This window comes from Bombus vosnesenskii, unplaced genomic scaffold, assembly GCF_011952255.1.
Source record: "Bombus vosnesenskii isolate JDL3184/JDL3185 unplaced genomic scaffold, Bvos_JDL3184-5_v1.1 scf7180000013295, whole genome shotgun sequence".
NCBI lineage: Eukaryota > Metazoa > Arthropoda > Insecta > Hymenoptera > Apidae > Bombus > Bombus vosnesenskii.
Genome location: NW_022882946.1, coordinates 1,089,484 through 1,109,726, shown reverse-complemented (window position 1 = coordinate 1,109,726; position 20,243 = coordinate 1,089,484). Strand labels below are relative to the sequence as shown.

The following is a 20,243-nucleotide window of genomic DNA, read 5'->3' as shown; positions in this document are numbered from 1 at the left end:
CCAACGATTTTAATTGATTCGGGCGTATGCATATGACACGCGTAGAACGCATTTCAGTAGATTAGCAAGCAATGGATAGCTACAGCGATGGAAAGTGAAAGTACCTCCGTCTAGCGACCAACGTTTCGTTTCCATGTACTTTATTCGACCTGCTATGATACAACGTATCTTTGTATTATACGTAATAATATCGTTACGCGAAACACTTGCTCGGTTAAAGCAGACGATCTAGCAAGAGGTAACAACGAACAGTTACAAACAGTTTAAAACTCGTATGTCTAACGATTTCTAGAATTTATCGTAGTTGGTACCGTTAAAAACCGATTATTAAAAGCCGTTATCGAAAATACGCGGCAAAGCTATAGGTAACTCGCGTATTTTCAAACACGGCACGATAACCGTTAAAAGTATCGGACTCGTTACGCATAGGATAATGATATGATTCATACTCGTTGGTTAAACTGACCCGAAAGATAAGACTTGGCACAGGTAATGTAGCTGCACATTTGTCCTATCTTCGTCCACACAGTCTTGAACAATTCCGAATTGTACATTGATAATTGGTAACAAATCGTAGATTCCTTCTCGATCGTTTCACTTGGTCACCGTTTCCCGCGATTCAAACACATGCGCAACCTTTCGAGCGTACCGTGTCGCCTCGCACAACACTTGATCTTTTACTTGGCGATATTTGTTCTTTTCGACTGCATAATTTCTTTCTAGCAACAGTTGTGTAAGCTCCTTACCTGATTTACGTAACGTTTACGCGTTATCGAGGAAAGCCTCCATAACGCAAAAACGTCGAATAGAAATCAAACCTACCGAGGGTTGGATATCGACAAATTCCTCTTTTTCTCTAATTTCAACGAATAAAAAAGCCCGATAAACGTTTGTCGACGATGTAATTGCAGCGTATATAATAATAAATCTCAAACTACTTTATCGAGAGATCGTCGGTCGAGTTATCGAACGACGTTAAAAGAAAGCGCAAACGTTACAGATCTTGCTCGAACAACGTTGTAACGATACTTGTAACGTTGCAGTCGATTCCTATAAATAAGTAATTATTATCCTTGACTCTTTATTAGCTTCTGCTCATCGACACGACCTTCGCACCCGCGATTGATTACGTCACAGAAAATGTACGATCGCGCACACGATACTTACATACTTCCCTTTACCAACGCCAACGTGTTTATTTGCGCGTTCCGTTCGATCTTTCCATCCTCAAACGTGGAAGAAAAAGAAAGGTAAAGACGAGTCGCATCGTATAGCAGAGTATGTCAGTCGTATCTCTATCCATCAAGTTACATCAATTTCTTACGCACGAGAGATTGAAAGAAGAACGTCTTTTTATTCGAGTACACGGATGCGTATATCGAAGTTAACGAAATCCTTTTTCTCGCAACTTACTCGTATTCGCGTTAACTGTTCGCTTTAAAAGAGCTTTACGCGGATATAGGCATCGTAGTGCGAACTAAAAACCACTATTTCCGTATCCGCCAAGGTTACGTTGTTAAAGATAAAAGCTAAACCAACGGAAACTTCCTGCTTCGATGCAATATCGATAATCGACGGCTAATTCGAACGTTATCGAGCACGCCAAAATTATCGTTGTTCAACCTTAACAGCACGATAATATTTCTCGCAAATATGCATAGATCAGCAGCGAAAATGTTAAAATACCAAATTACGCAGCCGATTCTTTTAACGCTTGTTTCACGTTGTATATTTATATATACATTATATTAAACATTTAGTCGTTAATTAGCATCTATTGCGAAGTAGCATTCGTCGCGCAAGTAGCTTATTTCCTTTTGTGAAAAAATTCAGCAAAAACGATGTAACTGCAACCGATCAGCTGATTTCGCGATTAAGAAATATTTGCCGCTTTGTTCCTTCGATTACACGTATAAATTTTGCCAGTGTCGCTCGTCTTTTCCTTATTATCGAAAGCCATTTAAAACTTCTACGACGAACTGTCATATAAATGTTCACTTTTACGCACGAGTCGTAAATTCTTAAATCCGTAAGTAAAGTTTTCTGTGAAAAATTTCAGGACAATCGTAAGATCGAACTTATAAGGAGAAGAGTAACGTCGCGGAGTTACTTCACACAAAAAAAAAAGATTCGCTCGAGAAGAAAAATTTGGTCGCGATAGTACGAGTGGCAAAAATGATCGAGCATCGAGAAGAAAGCAAAAGCGCAGAGCTGTGTGTCACTGACACGCGGACGCGAACACGACTGCGACGCGGCGGCGAAACGATCCAGAGAATCGAAAGAGAAGCTACGAGTCAACTGCGTGACGCGATACGCTTTCGGAAAAAGGTGCACGGAACCCACCGAAATCGAACAGGAATACTCGAATCGAATATTCGAACGACTGGAGCGCACGTACGCGAACGTAACTTGGTGACCGTCTAACCGAGTGACTGAACGATCGACTAACCGTGGTCGAACGAACGCGATCGGACACAAGCGAGTCCGAGTGGATGATACGATGAAAATAGGGGGACTCGATGTGTGCCCACACTGCCCAAGTGCCCACTATGCCCACTTGTGTCCACGCGTCAACGTATGCTCACGCACGTTTCTTGCGTATTCGCAGAACGTGCATCGACACTCCAATTAGTTACATATTCGTTTCACGTTCGAGAGTGTTCCAAATTAAAATCATGAGCATTTTCGCGCACACCTCTTCTGAACATTCGGTGAATGGGTCATCGATCATCGTTTATCGAGCCACCGTTCACGATTACGCTACTTCGATAACGGAACTATAACGTTGTCGAGATTTAAGTTGCAAATTTGACAAAAAAGCTCGATCGAATATCGACAAATTTTACCGTTATGTTCGTCAACGCGATACGAACAATCGCTCGTGAATCGCATCGCGTAATCGTGTCTCTTATAAACATCGTTACATTATGTACGTTATTTTGCATGTACGCTATACGTGTAAATGGATAATAACGTATACATGTAAGTCGATATGGCATGGAATCGTATCAATCGTATCAACGATTGGTTTATGGAAAGACGATGAAACGAAGACGACGTTGGAGCGTAGCGAGGTACCACGGTAGAGAATCAGAAGTTACCGGTTGTTTCGCGGCCCCAATTGTTACTCCGGTGACGGCAGTTTTACCAGTGACGTGATCGGCGTGAAGGTGCACGCGGTCCTCGGTTAACTGTACTTTGGATCAAAACTCGAGCGGAATTCGTACGAGCGAGCGTAAAGCTGTTATAAAATCGAATAAACGTACGAACGAACGAACGAACACGAAAACACAACACTTCGTTTCAAAATTATTCTTTTTTCCTGATATTTTTCTCGCGGTAGATTTAAGAAAAGTTCGTACAAAGTAAAATTTGGAGAACATTACCTATCGAAAATACACCAGTGTCTCCTTTATCCGAACTAACTGGGAGACAAAAGAAACTGTTCGGATAATAAAACAATCGATCATACGAAGTTTCGTTTATGCAAATACAGGTTAAGGTTAATTGATAATTTCTTTAAATATTTATGATTCCCATATTTGTTTGTCTGCTAAGTCACATAATTGTCTCGATACAAATACGTAATTGCGCAGAGTTATTCTTTTTGTACTTCGAATTGTCGAAGCATTTTTTCGAATACCACCTTCGCTATGGTACAAGAAGGCACCTTTTCATTAGCACTTTCGTTTGCTCTTTCCATTTGTATAAAATCGTCGTTATTATCGTCTTTATCGCAACGAAACTACTACATCGGTACATCAACATTTTTTTCCACCGTTGCTAGCATCGTAGGAATCTACGTTCTTTGGATAATTTTCAATCCAATGTTTTTGTTTTTTCGTGTCTGTGATCGTGGCTTTTCCAACACCATGTATTTCTGTTAATTCTATCGCATTTACGCCACTTTCCTGTTCTTCGATTACGTCGTATTTCGTTTCGGTAGTTAGAACGCCGTTACTTTCGTACTAAACTCTTCTAATTAGAATTCTCTCGACCGGATAAACCAAAGAATACATTGTACACGAACATTAATAAAATATGTACATATCTGAAACGGAAAAAGGCATCTATTACCGGGAAATATTATGTACGGACGATAGAAGAGTTTGGATTATTAAATATTTGAACAGGAGGGATCTATACCGTATACGTTTTACGCAATGTACAGCAATCGTAATTTGAAATCCTAATTGGGAATTTGAAATATCGATTCAGAAGTGATTTTTGCAGCTTGAGATTCAAGGTGCTTCCATAAAACGCGCACGACCCTGAGTATAACAGCTAGGCCAATTGATGTCGACGCTTAATATTTTAATTTACAACCTCGCTATACCGTTTCCACCGACTATACTAGTCGTACGCGGTATTCCATGTTTCACCGAACGTTTCTTCCAAACGTGAAAGCATATTCACAATTAGACTGTTCGCGTCGACAGACGAATGACAAACTAGACGCATAACTCGTTTTAGTACGATCGATCGAGTAAAGTCCGAGCCTGCTTCGCGAACGATCGAACGCGCATCGTAATACATAATCGTTAGGTTGCTTGCTCGCATCCTACTTTTATCCGTTATTTGCTCCCGTTTCATAGTATCCCATTCGAATAACAAATACCCTTTTATTTCTCTCTTCTTTTTTATCGTATATTTATCGTGATACTAATAACGCTCGGAGAGAGGAACAAAGGCTGTACATACGTGGTTATCGAGAAACGATATAAAAATCACAATAACGTACAGTCGAATAAACGTAAATGATCGATAGCGTGGACTTTGAGAGAACGTTACTTTAAACGAAATTTCAAGCAAACGTAACACGTAGCAGAGTACATGCAGTATCTAGTACGAAGTACGATCAAGTTGGACATGCTTTAGCAAGTTTGAAGAACTTTTGCCAAAGTCATAGCATTGGTTTTTGGCTATGGTTCCGAATTCCTTGGCTTAATTTTAGTTAACGTGCGCGCGTGTCAAGGACACGATATTACAAAGTACCCTAAACAGTCGTATTATGCCATTTATCCATTCTTACGCTACAGTTTACGCTATAGAGTGATATTTTGTACAAGAGAAAACGTAGAAACGAACGTATAAAGTTGTTAGAAAAGCTGACTTGCTCGCAATGTTCCTTTTCTTCTCACAAAGTAATTACTTAGAGAATGTTACGTTACTGCCTTTTCACGGGGCAACTTCAACAAAGTCATGGAAAACGCATTAACTTCCTGAAATGTGAGGTGTACCTATACTTGGATACGGAGTTGTGTGAAATTGGCACCTTTAAATGCGAATTTTTACAAAAAAAAAAGAAGGAAAAGAAAGAAACAAACGGGATTCGTTCATTCAATAGCGAACAAACGAAAATTCTGAGTGGACAGACGTGGACAAATCGTGGACAAAAGAGTACTGTTCGTCTTTTGTCAAAATTCGTATCGCAAAGTGGCAACTTTGCCTGACTTGAATACCGGATAAGGCCTGACTCGACCAATTACTATAGATGTTTTTAATTACGCTTACGGTCCAACAATTACGATCTTGCGCCATACTCGTCGCCTTCGTCGCCTTCGTCGCAACGACTTTTGCTCGATTTTCACTCTATTTATCGAACAAAATAAAGTATACGAAATATCGTAATTACTATACGTACAATAAAAATATTCGACTTCATATCGCTGATAGATCGATAACGAATAAATAAAGTATTCGTAGGATTACTTGCGAGAATCTAACGAGTATACGATCTCTGTCGCAACATCGACTGTTATACGCTAAGTACGTATAACAGGAACGCGCAGCAAGGGGTGAATAGGTAAAACAGCGAGCAAGGCGAAAGGAGCAACGCTAACTAAGTGGCAACGCAATCGACTGCATTTTAACCGGCAAGAGAATTTAAGGCTCGTTGCGAAATATATTACATATAACGCGAGAAGCCTTGAAGTTTCCGCGTCGTTAATTCAGAGTAGAAGTGAGAACAGAACAGAGAGAATCGAATGAGAAATAGAAAGCTACCCACCCAACTGAGAACACTCGTTTTTAAAGCATATGCGTCGAGTGTTCATCGATTTTTAATTTAAATCCTCGCCGATGATTCCCATATTTTTACGATGTTCGCACAACATAGTGATTAACAAAGTGTTTTCGTGTTACCCTTATCGACACTAGAGCGAGCAGATAACAATGAAAACAAGTAGTTCTCGTGATATGCACGACGATTGATCGTACCCATGTACATGCTGCCGGATAACGCCGAGCATATATTTCGCGTTTCCTTCTATCCTGCTCTGTCTTATATCTTTATGTGTATGTAATATCAAAATGCAAATCTAATATCTGAAAATTGAAAACACCTGTTCGCAACATTTTTAAATATCGATCAAACCACTTTAGATGCTTCGACGATTTCGATATACGAGACGAGTTAAATTATGTCATTACGATTGTCTACGGCTGAATCCGATCCCATCTCCGGTATGCGTGACTTTTTGACAACAGCAAGCTCTCGGTAAAATGGTAATGCTCTTTAAATGTCGATGTGTATCGCGTAGAATTCGGGATAATCGTTCGGTGAGATTGCGGACACGCTGTTTGTTTTTTCCGTACAATATCCCAGTAACGAAATATAGTATATCGATATATTTGTTTTTCGTTCTATCGACCTTACTGAGTTTTTCATATTCCATGGTCGCTCGAGTTTCGAGGAAGAAAAAACTGTGCCACGAGATCGATGTCGATTTAAAAATTTGCTTCCAATCTATTACTCGAGCGCGAGTGAAGAAAGAATGCGTGGAACAAGCAATTTTGCAAAGTTACAAAACTGACAGATTAGGTAAGCTCGATCGCGTTTCCCTTCGACGACGGAACCTCCTCCGAGATTATAAAACGACGCAACGATAAACGAATCGCGTAGAAATTTAATTTCCCAAGAAAATTTATCGATGGAGCGATGCAGCGATGCAGCGATTTGCACCATCGTGATACACCGCACAAATAAATGCTCGTACTTAGAAATATAATTATAACGATATTTCAAAATTGAATATCATTCGATAAGCAGTTGCTTTTAGCGACAACGTATACGCGTTATCGCATCCTGTTCATCTCTGTCCCGAAAATAACAAGATTTTTAAATCTTATTCGCTAACGGATACGTTCCGTAAATAAGAACGAGAAAGTATAAAACATAATTTCGTGCGAGCGATGCGAACACTGCTGTACACGCATCACAATGGTCGCTTTGTTCGCGAACGAACGCTTGGGCGTACACACGTAGCAGATACATCGTCCATGTACATTGTACTTACATACAACATCCCCGTCCATAAGTATCCGAATATTTACGTATTTACGGATTTATATCTTATGAACGAGAGCGTATGTATAATAATATGCCGAACAGGTCAAGTAATCCTCGACTTCGCTTGTAAGATTATACGTATATATTTTGTTTTTGCGTGACACCAATTGCCAGAGAAGAAAAAGCATGTTATATCTACAGTTACATCGAAGAGGATAGACCGCACGAAGAAAATCAAAGCAAAACAGCGCAAATGGAAAGGGACCGTGTAAACGCTGTCGTTTCTCAGATGTCGATGACGGAAAGCTTGAACGATATTTTCACCAATTACTTAGAAAATACTAGAAAAAGATGTATAGTCGGGTGAGCCGATCATCCGGACACTTTTATAATCGACGAGTAGGCGGCAAAAATAGCCGATTGATCAGCCTTAAATTTTTAATATTTTTTTTGTCTTTTCAATTCCTTTAATTTTAATCTTTCTTAATACGTAATATACTTACTTATAGCTATATATTTGCACGTAATATAACTATGACATAGAAAGTTAAAAATAATAATTGGCATTTATTGAAATGAACGAAGTAAGTATTCAGCAACTAGAGACTTAAGTCGTTATTTCCTAATTCCATCGTAAGAAAAATTCCTTAAGTCGAAGAAACAAGATGTAATAAAATAAATATGACGATGTTAACAAAATTTCTCTTTGGTTTCGTAATATTAAACAGACATAAAGACGCGTTCTACAGCGGTGTATGTATGTGGATATTGTATAGAATAAAATATTAAATTCGTTAATTTTTCCAAAGAACTTTGTTCCTCTATTTAACGATCTTATTTCAAATTTCGAAATACCGTTACACGCGAGCGTGCTTTGAAACTTAACCGTACTTTCGATTTCTTGACACATCGAAATTCGTGAAAGAAATTACACAGCATTTTCGAATCTGACGAGACGCGATAAATCAAATACTAATTTTTATCATATTATACGTTATACCACGCGATTAAATACGCTATATCGTACGATGAGATATATGTTTCCATTCGATGAAATATATCGTCTTAGTTGCTCTTGCGCGATTTAATAAAATCGGGGAAAAAATACCTTGAGAAAAGTACGATGTACCTTCAAAACGGAGATAGACGTGAGAATGTTCGTGTTCGCGTAGAAAAACAATTTAAAGCAGGTGACAAACTCGACGTTATTCTTGCTCGAGCACCTATGTGTATGTAACCTCCTTGAGAGATTACAAGCCAATGACCTCGTATCTGATAGCGTATTGCGTGACAACGAGTATTCGACGCAAACGAACGTTTCTTCGCGGAAGAAAACGTTCTTTCCTTTTCACCCGCTGTTAAAACGAAACGTTTTACGAAAACTTGACCGTCGATTTTGACTACCGTTAAACTAAACTAAAACTAGCCAGATATATATGTTATATGTACATATAAAGAAGACAGTTTTATGGTAATTATTTAGAAAAACGACGCGTTCTCGATTTCGATGATTCTTCTCGAAACTAAGACAGTCTGGCGGTAACGTATATGGAAAGCAGTCGTTCGAAACGTTGATTTCTACGACATATTGAAAAATTATAGAAGACTAAAAAGGAAACACCTAGCAGATCTCACAAATGATATATCCTAACAAACACGATGATGGTACCCCATTGGGGGTAGCCACCCACATGATAATCAAACAGCTAAAAAATTCTACCAAATGTCCAAATTGGACAAATTGTGAATGTGAAATATTAAATAAAAAAAAAAAAGAAATATTGAAAAATTATGGAAATGGAGAACGCGTAGCTCGTTAAGAATTACCAACGTTATCACGATTTTGCGTTGCTTCGAGTAACATGTAAATCATAGACGATATGTATCTCGTACGATGTGCGACAATAAACATTTGCAAGGAAAAATTGGCGTCTCTTTGATATAAACTTTGAAAAAACTAATACTCGTGGCTTATGAATTTCCCGGAAGCAAGCATTGTCTTGCTACGAAGAGAAACCGATCGTGATTCGAATCCCAACTTCCACTTTTGCTCGCAACGTTGCCAGGTGATACATCATACATACTCGGTTTCACCCACGCGCAAACAAGCTAAGAATTACACAACGCGTAAACGCGACATCGTTGAAAAATCTCTTCTAGGCTTTCTCGTATGAACCGACTATGGTAACGAATCTCGTATAGAATATGTAACATTACGTTGAGTATCGTAAGTTACGATTCAATTACGAATTGAAACAAAGTACAAAGTACGGAAAGTTGTTAATTTCTCGGCAAGTTTGAGAAAATTTATCGACAGATGGATGTTTATCGATTTATCGATTGATATTTCGTGCAATGTGATTAAAACCGGTAAGATGCTCAAACGACGTATGTATCGCGAGGCTGCAGACGACGAAGACGGTAATGTCGTAAATTTCTAGTAGAGCTATTTGGTTCGATGTTCTGTTTCGTCGTTAACCGAAAAAATTGCGTTTCTCAAGACTTTCCTTGGAATATCTTAGGCTAATCCATAGACTAAGATTATAAGCTTCAGAATATTCGATGATAATTGAATTAAACGTCGCCGATCGCGAGAAAAAAATAACACGTATATATAAAGAATCTGAAACTTGAAAATAAGTTTTAAACTTACAACGAGTATGAATAAGTCGTTGACACCGATTTATAAATAGATAAAAATGAAAAACCGAAAGAAAATGTGAAATAAATTAAAGACTTATTAACCGACGTTTAGTCTGAAATAGCGGATATCCATAGATATCGATAAATATCTAACGGGTCGGTTGAAATACGTAAATAAATAGATATAAAACTGCTGCATACATTACCAGTAAATAAGATGTAACAATCAAGACGATTATAAATGGCAATCTTACGTAACTTGTTTTTCGCTTATTAGTCTAATTAGAAACTCGGACTATGGTACGACTCTGTTATCGTTCGACATCGTCGTTCCTTATCCATAACTCGTTCTAGATTCGAAATTCGTTTGCATTAATAATTTCGTGTACTTGACGGATACGTTAGAAGGCGCGAATTTTATGATTTTTCCACCTTTGAACGCAGTATTTCTTAAATAGCGTAAAACAGTCGGGCAACACCTGACAGAACCGTACTGCTTATTTGCTTCCTGTTAATTGTGCATGATTATAAAGAGAAAGGACATAACAGAGAACGCGGTTATTACGAATTCTACGACACGCCGTTGCCAGCAACGATCGCGACCTGGTTTGCACACCAAGTCTAATGTTTATTTATCAAGTTTACTGTTCGTCCTCTTTCCGGCCTAGTTATCGTGTCGTGCCACGTTTGCCGGGGAGTTTGAATCTCAAGAATAATCTTCTTTTGTTCACGAAACACTCGTTATTTTAGGCAGCGTTATGCACATTTGTTTCAAGGAAACATCGTCACAGTTAAATTCGACGATACGTCTACTCTGTGTAATCGATTAATACACATAGCTCGACGGTTTGAATTAGAAATTTGTACGAAGATCAAGATGCTCGTCTGACTCTAATACAAATTTCGTTGAATTTGGTTCAGTTTCCAACAACGATTAATCGGAACGGACAAAAACGACTTCGAGACGAACGAAGGAGATGTGACGTTCTTCGAGTAAACACTGCGCGAACACAGCGAGGGTGCTTCTCTTACGTATAAGAGAAAAACGCTGTAGAAACGTATAGATGGACTGTTGAAAGATCGTGGAAACAATGGAAGCCCCGTTAATACGATTCTGCGTTCGTCATGGTAGCTCGAGTACATTGCACCAAATACTCGACGCATCGTTAAATACCAGGAACTTGACACTGATCGTTGCAGAGATTGTACGTATACTTGGCAGAAACGTATGGTTGAAAAAAGTTATTTTATTCGACGCCGATTAACTAATTCAAAATGATGATGAAAGACGTTAATTGATGAAATCGATTCACCGGGTTGGCTACTCCTTTTCCAATCTCTAATATTATTGTAAATATCGTAACGCTTTCGTTGCCGTTAATCGATTAAGTTGATTCCTGAAATATAGTTTCAACAACACAAGCATCGTCCTGAAAGTAATGCCCGTTTTGAAATAACAACGACACGAGCGTAGTTTTATTATATATAATTGAATATTTTCCAATACAACTACCACTCGTATTCCAACACTTGTCGCAACGTGAGACGAATTTCTGTATACCTTCGACAAACACTTGTTTTCCCGCCATGCCTTATTCGTCCAGAAACTCTTTCAATTTTGCAAAAACGATGGTAATCTGGATCGTTGGATCGTTTGATACGCTGATCATCACTCGTAATGAATTCTCAGACACGTTTCTTCGGGTCTTTCGTAATGACAGACGGACGATCGAAACACTTACGATCACATACAGTTTCTCCACACGTATTGAACTCTCGCACCCGTCGTCTTACGAATAATTCGAATATAACCTTATTACGGTAAACTGCCGTAATTCGATGATTCAAAAGGTGAATTGCTTTTGAACGAGCGTATTAAGTATTGGGAAAACGTAAATCGTTATCGGCGGGATTTTCAATTTGCATGGCCGTTTTAAACGTATCGAACTACGACGACTCTAGTTAAGTACTTATAGATGAAATTTTTATTTTAAATAGGAATATCGTGCGACCTTCTGCAAGCACGTTTCATCGTTTTATACGGCTTTTATGGGTAAACGGGTATCACTTTCCGAGCGATCGTCGTAAGTACGTAGCTATGAGTTACGAAGGAAAAGATTGAAAGAACAAAGAAAATTCGTGTGGTCCTTCCTTAAACAAAGATCGAGAGTTACGAGTCGTAGAAAATCACAGTTAATGGAAATGCTTTTGTATTAATAATCGTACATGTACGATTCCTATTCAATTATCCGCTACCGTCGTGAAGTGTACATTTGCTTGGTAAGTAGGATCTTTTTATTAATGGCCATTGCCGTGTGTACGGAACACCTGCGATGACTAACAGTACCACGCAGCTAACTATAATAAGACGCGACTATACTCAAACACTTACGTTATTACGCAGTAACATCGATCTTGCTCTTTACGAGTAGGTACTCGTACGTACAAACGCGGCTAGTCTGACTGCAGTGGAATCGAACTAACCGTTGCTCCACGCAAACAGATATCGATGCGTAAAAGTGTAGAATTTTTAATAAAAAATATCATTTGCCGATGGCATTTCAATCATCGAGTTGTTAATCGCGTTGAATTCACCATTTCGAGAAATCGACGATACCAATTCTCGACCAGTTCGTCTCTTTTACACCGTTTTACAATCGTTTACCTTTACACGATTGTACCTCGAACGAATGAAATAGAAAGTAGGAACAAGGAAGCAAGAATAGAACGAACGCGCGTCATACGACGAGATACGTACGATAAAATACCAAGAGAATAGGAAATATGAAAACCAAATCGCAAATTGCAAAGTTCGTTACAGGTTTGTTAATTCGTTGACGCGATAGAAAAGAAAGGTTGACGATCACTTTCCAATTTACCTGATTTTCCGATTGGCGGTTGACCAAGTCTGCTGAACCACCTGAGAAACCTTCTAGCGGTGGTGGCAGCAGGTGGTCTACATCCTTCGAGTATAACAACTCCATTATTGTTGTTGTTGTTGGAAGTTGGACGTTCGGACGGAGATGCTCTGCTGTACGGCGACATCCAAGCTGTGGTAGTGCTTTGGATAGTGGTACCTTTGACGGTAGTAATGGAACTGGTTATTTTAGCCGGGTGCAGCACCCAATCTTCCGAAGCGACGGGCATTTGTCTCGTCCTCTCGTCGGACGAGTGAAAGACAAACCCGCAGAATGGAAAAGTCATTCAAGGTTTTACACCCTTCCGCGAAGATAAGATTATTTAGGAAACTCGAGCAAATTTCCTATATGGTTTCGGAGGACGTGGCATAGGCGTGTATCGACGATAAGTTCGGCAACGTACGATCACGAAATTCAATGTACACCTTTTGTTTTTCCTAGTTTTTTCTTACTTGTGTAATTCATAACCAACCGGCCGATTTCGATGTTCGACGTTTCCTTTAAACTCGGCCAGCGAGTTTTTTCTCACGAGTCGTCAGCAAGAGAACGTACAAGTATAGGTACATATTTTCTTGTGCGCGCGCGTACCTCAAGTTTCGCGGTCGTCGCTTCCAACTTTATCTATGTTGCTCGGATGTTTGCTTTAGCAGCTAACAGTCACGTGCTTCCCCTTAACTTGTTGCACATACCTCGACGACTCTTTCTGTATTCTAAATGCGCCCTTGCTCGTCCGATCGATCCAAAGTCATGGCTGTTCCTTCGCTGCTGATCCTCTCTGCTGTTCGATGCAGTCGATTACCGTCGAACGACAAACGGAATTCGTATCTTCGTCGAATTTTCTTATTTTTTCTGCAAACGTAATACGGAGAATACGGAGGAATGGAAAGGACGAATCACATCGGATTAACTAGTTCTTTGTAAATTCTCCCGACGTCTCCCGCGTAATATGTACGTTTTCTTAAAATTCTTATCAAAACGAACGACCTATTGGATTTATTTGGTACGTTATAAGGTACTTAGTTTTCATTGCAGCCTTTCTGAGTAATACTATGCTACCGCGGAATGGTAGTATCCAGGTAAATTATGCGGATAGGAAAAATAGTCTACGCGTATTTCAAATCGAACGCTCGATCGATCGAAGCAACGACTTTTGTTCCCGATCCGAAGCAACGCTTTCCGAAGATCCTTGATCTCCCGCGCATCGGAAAGATAGAAGAAATACACGGCACGAATTTGTCCTTAAGTAGGATTATTGCACTTTGTCCTACTTCGCTCGATCCAATCTAGTCTCGATTAACGGTTTCTCGCGGACCTACGTAAGAATCTTTTCGTAGACGTTTGCAGGAATCGAACGAACAAAGTTTCCTACGATCGCGGCATCACAGTACGTTCCAAGTATGTATAGGGAAAAGGATGGCATTCCTGAATATTTCTTGTCCCTCCGAAGCGTAAACTCTTGGAGACTACACTGTCGGCAAAGCGTTTGGAGGTCGAGGTTGATCTCTCGCACTGGCGAACGTTGCTCGGTCGGTCACGTAGTTGCCGCATTATCCGTGTTTCGTTGCGCTATCATCAGCGACTACGTATTACCGTCGTTCTCGTCTTCGACGTCGTCGTCGACGCATACGGTTCACTCGATTCCGATAAGCTAACTTGCCGCCACTCCTATTCTTTCCTTCTTTACTCGCAACGAGCAATATTCCTTTCGATTCCCTCCCAGAGCTATGTACCGGACGTGGAGCAAGAGAAACGAGTACACGAATAAACGAATGTCGTTCGATCGGTAGGATGCGTTCCGACAAAAACTTACGCGATACGCGCACTAATTTTCACTTGGAAATGCACAGGCGATCGAAGTTTGCGCACAACAGGTAGAATCGGATCGTCGATCTTGTCGAGTCACGTCCGAAAAACACCATTTAACCCATATTGAGAGACGTCGTGAACGTAGGCCTCGATTGCACAATTTCATCCGGCTGGCGAGAAATTCAGCGGCGATAAGGAGGAAAACGTAGAAGCGCGGAGAGAACGTTGCCAACGAGTCGATTCTAACCACACGTCTCTCGACCTGACGACAGACTCGAACTGCCACCGACCAACCGACCGACCACGACCACCACTTCTCTCGACGCTGTCTCTGCCAACTTGCTTCTTCGTGCTCCTCTACCACTCCTCTTGTCTACTGCCGGCCTTCTTCCTTCTACCTCCCTCTTATTTTCTTTCTCTTTTCGATCCGCGTGCGTGTTCGTGTATCCATGCACGCGTATACCTTCACCACGGCATAACACCGCGACACCCGCGTTACCACTACCGGTACACTGTCGCTAACTGCCCCACCACACCGCTACTTTTTCTTCAGTCAACTCCCTCTCGCACTCGCTACTTCGTAACTGTTTCTTTATCTTCTCTTTCCTTCCTTCTTCGTTACTCGCGTAGCTTCGTTACTCTTACTGCACTTTTGTTAACGAATACAGTTCAGAAATGTCGAAACGAATACAGCTGGAGGTATATTTGCGACAACTTGCCGCTCTCTGGCACAGCAACACGTTGTCGTCGTGTTCCACCGTGCTGACGTTTACGTTGAACGTGTTTCCACATTGCGATACGATGGATGTGACGCGCGTGTGTACAGAAGTACTTACGAGCGTGGACGCGATTCGTAGGCTAGCCACGCACGAATGGACGAACGAAGGTAGACGCGAAAAACACGGAAAATTGGAGTAAAAGGGATAAGCGCGTGATACTCAGCTGATGCAATGCGACTGTCGGACAGAACCACGATCTTCTGTAAGTGTGTAATCTCCATAACGTGACTTTTCGCCGCTCACCCTCAAACTGTTCCCCCTTGTTTACTTGTAGATACATATATATATATTGCCGCGTAATCGTCCACAACGCGTCAGAAAATCTATCATACGTGTTTATTCTTCATCGTTCTTTTTGTTTAACTCATACTCGCCAGCGTACATATTCCACGTATTCTAACGAGCTTATTAAAAGCTTATACCAAATAGCGAAATGTCCAGAGTTCAGGTATTGGAAAATTATCGGACTCGCGGCAAAGATAGCGCTAATGATTTTCAAGATTGGTGCGTTACGCGTTAAAAACCTTTATTTAAAGGCAACTTGGCGAACAATTAGTCAGAAAAAATGCAATGTAACCACCTACGCGATTTCATAAGGGTCTTCCAACGATTTCTTTTTGCGTTCAACAGAACATCGTTTACGTTGAAAATGGAAAGTCGTCTTTATTATTCGGGCGAAGAGCGTAACCGCCCGTTCTAGAGACGAAGTAAAAACAGAAAGCGTGTCCGATCGAGTTCACTGAGACTTCACGCCTCTTTCCTTTCCTCTTTATTCGTTTATATTTTTCGTAAGTTGCAAAAGCTCTCGAACACAATGGGCACAGATATAATTTAAGAGGGGAACTAATTATTTTAATTCCATTTAATTCGTCGCTTTTGCCGAAACCCTAATCGAGAAATATACACGAAAGAGGAGTAAGAAATATTACGTAATACACGTTGATTAATGACATTTGAAGCACCTATCAATAGCAATGTAAATGCGTCAAATTTTTCAAATACGTTCGATATCGTAAAACGCTGTACAAACATTCAAAGTAAAAAACCAAAACATTGTATCGTTAAATCGAAGATGATTAAAAACATTAACTCTCTTCTGTTTTTCAAGATTATAACGAATGAGTCGACGTTGTTTAATTTATATTATCATTACGCAGAATTTTTATTTAGATTTTGTATTGCCAGTGACTGAAAATATGGTCGAATATGTACCAGTAGAAATACGCAATTATCGTTAAATCGATAGGCCGATCGTGTATGTGTGTATTTCGAGATCGGTCATGGAGATTGCTTCGCGCCAATGAAATTAATTTATACGATTTTCTACCAAAAATCCTGAGAGATGTCGATAAACATCTATTATCGAATATGCATTTACGTTTAAAGAGAGAGGAAAATCTAGATGTCTAGCGCGGATGTTGATTGGCATCGTCAGTCATGAGGTGCGACTGACACAGAGATCCCAGTAATAAATCGTAAAACGGTTGCCGGTACGGGTACGGTATACTCTGCATAAAAATAGAGGCGCCACCGAGGATTCCGTAATGAGCGTAAGTTATGCAACGCAATAAGGACAGTGCCCTCCGTATGCGGATAACTTCGGGAATTTCCGTTTCTGTACGTACGAGTAAACTTCATAAAGAGGGCGATACTTGTTCTAACGCGTCGCTAATGTATTTTGTTTAGTCTTGTAGTTTCTTTCAACAACTTTACCTCGTCCGAATTCTACTGCTCTAACTTGAAATCTTTCCACTTCCCTTTGATCGCTCGACAATGGCTAACTTTGAGCAAAGGCGAGGAAAGGAATTATGTATATACACCGATGAGATCGTCGAACCGTCCGATCCTCCGTATCGTTTGTTCTCGTGGAAGAAAGTAACATATTGATATTCTGGATTATTTGTCACAGACGAGATACGTAAAAAATTCATTTCATTGCGTAAGTGTCCCTACCTTTGTAAGCAGAAATGTCGCAGCGTAATATGTTGCGAAGATCGTCAGCATAGGGTACATGACTTCTATTCGATTCCCGTGTATCGTGTAACTTGGAAAAATATCTTCGTTAATACTGGTGATCATTAAAATACACACTTGACCTAGAATACCCATAGGTGAAACGAATACAAAGGCGAGGTTACAGAAGGTTCGAACGACGAGGAGGAAAAACCAGGATGACAAAGAGAAAGACGTTGTTGGCAACGGTTCAAAGCGCAGTTCGACCTAACTAAAATACTGCAGTGCTCCACTACGTGTCGCATACCAGGTGAAAATATTGCGGAACTGCTAGCTTACGAATTAAGAATATATATATCGTGTAATCGACGGTATAACGCGATTATCGTCGTACTTTCTCCGCCAAATCGAATACCAACTCACAAATTTGTCAATTACTCGCAACTGTTAGGGATTTACCGAACTAGTCAGATAACGATCGCCAATTCAAATTTCGGCGATTTAAAAATTTATATCGTCAGATCCGATCGTATCATACCGTAAAAATAAAGACTTCGAGATTTGAAAATATTTGTAAATAGAATATAACTATATTGTCTACTTTGAAATTTTGAAAATGACGTAGTTACAACAATGCATAGACAGAGGTGGGTAATTTTTATGAAAAAGCTGAATCGGTAGAGCGATCATGTAAATACATCCAAGCAGGATTTCCACTCTAATAACGTTAACACAGTAGTTGGAAGGTGCGCGTAGTAACAACAGTAGTAGGAATCAACAATGCTAGACTACGTCAAAGATTTTAGTAATTTTCGTGCAACCAGGCACTACGCGAACAAGCGTACCTTGTTGCTCGCCATTCGAAGGTACCTACGTTACCAACCATTAACCAGCGACAGCGAACGATCGTGCCCGACGGATAATGCTTTTCAAATCTGGTATTTACGATCGAAACATTTCTTTCGTCCTTTATTTTATCTCGCGAAAATTGAAAAATATGATATTCCGTTGGAACGCAAAATTTTTGAAGATAAAAAATAATATAACACATGTATAGAAAAGCATGATAGGGAGATTTTTTCCCGCTTCCCTTCCTTAAATTCTGTGGATTGTCGAAGAAAATCATGACTCGTCTACGACGGAAACTCCTAGCAATGAAATCATTTCCGCGTATTATAGGGAAGATTTACGGGAAGCTACACACTTTCCTTTTTTACCATAGAAATTGTGAAAACAATAGTCCTTACACAACAAATTATACGTCGCACGGCACAAAGAATACTTGTTTCTTGCGATTGTTTTCTCCCTGTCTTCTTTTGAAAGAATACATTACAAGATAAATTTTACAATAGAGAATAAACACGTATACATACATATAATTAAATATACAAAATATATATGCCCGGAATTAAATGGAGTAAAATCTGCTTACAGTAAAGAAAAATAGCGACAAAGAGATAAAGTTGGCATCGTCGTATAATGGATTTTCTTTGTCCTTCTAAAGAAGCGTAAACGTAAATATACATACATATCGATAACTTTATCTCAACGTTACGAATTTCAACCTTCTTGTATTTAAGCAATCGATATGAACGAAAAGATTTAACCGAAATACCCTTTTCCTTAATGATATTTGCTTTAACGAAACAGATGCTATGTTAGCGACAGTGTCGATCTGTCGCGGAGATGCTGAAAAAGTATTTTCGTTTAAAGAAAGGAATTATTACGATGATAAAGTAGTAGAAGCGTGTAAATAAATAAAAATTCGTTCCTAGGTTTTATTGGACCGAGTGCGTCCAACTTTCTCACATATCGTATGACCAGCTTGAATTTCGCTCGAAAGATCGGTCGCCCGGATTCGTAAAACAATAGAAATAGAATTTGAAATTGAAACCTATAGTTAGTAAATCAATTTAGATAATAAATGTCTTTCGTCGCATAAAATTCACATGGCGCGTACGTATATACCTACATATATGCCTGGAAATTCTCATGCGTCTGTTCGTGTCAGTTTAGAAACGGCTCTACCAATGTATAGAACACAGCGATCGATGAACGAACCAAGCAGAATGGTCACGCGATACGAAGCAATTTTCAACTGGTTTGTCGAAAAAATGTAGTAGTCTGGTAACGATCATTTCGTTAGTCATGGTTGTAGTGTTCGGCTAAATAACGATAAGAATAATTTACTTATCTACCTACCTTTTCTTCTAGAACACAAGATAAGAAATAGAAAAAACGCTATAATAGTTGTACCTTTGATTTAGTTATCCTCGTACGTACTACCGTTTATCGTATTGAACGGTATACGTACGTGTGTGTACAGAAAAAGATCATAACGAATTACTTTTTTAAATCTTTATAGCTTATCTTAATACTTTATAATCGCTACAATTTTATAATCTCTACCTCTACGTTTTACAATTTCGATATCAGACGAAAAAGATAATAGCCAATGAGAATGCAAACCGTTTGGAATTATAAAAACATCGTAGAAAACATTTTAACATGACATGGAAATCGTTTAGGCGATTGCTGTAAAAAAATTCGCCGATGAATCATTCTGTTCTGTTCTGACTATTCTGCGTAGAACTTGTATCCATTGTAACGCACCGTCCGTTCGACGTAAAGTAGCACACACAATAGCCACAAAGATTACCTTTACGCTCATCTACATACGTACGTAGCTGTTTTCGTAAGAACCACGAATCCTAAGTAAAAACGATAATACTATTTGGACGTAGCTACGCCGTAAAAGAGGTTTTATTTATTCGAGACTCGTCGACCTTCGAAGCCTTGTTCTTTCAGAAGGCGAGTCGATGCAACAACACCCGTAAACGTTTGTCTATTGTT

General features: G+C 39.6%; 1 protein-coding gene across 8 annotated transcripts in view; it reads right to left on the bottom strand.

The window, feature by feature from the left end:
* Positions 1-20,243, bottom strand: part of LOC117233306 (serine/threonine-protein kinase tricorner) — a 45,326-nt gene that overhangs the window by 20,830 nt on the left and 4,253 nt on the right. The window contains exons 1-2 of one of the 8 annotated variants that reach the window (XM_033493470.1): positions 13,542-15,119; positions 12,814-13,011 (exon numbers count right to left, since the gene is read on the bottom strand). The exons of 3 other annotated variants lie outside the window; for them this stretch is intronic. In XM_033493470.1, the coding sequence (XP_033349361.1) occupies positions 12,814-12,979 (166 nt within the window). In that variant the 5' untranslated portion in view covers positions 12,980-13,011; positions 13,542-15,119. Of the gene's footprint in view, positions 1-104; positions 151-466; positions 711-2,343; positions 2,442-12,813; positions 13,012-13,541; positions 15,120-20,243 lie in introns of those variants that run through there. 4 more of the 8 variants (XM_033493482.1, XM_033493481.1, XM_033493473.1 and 1 more) reach the window with 4 other exon arrangements.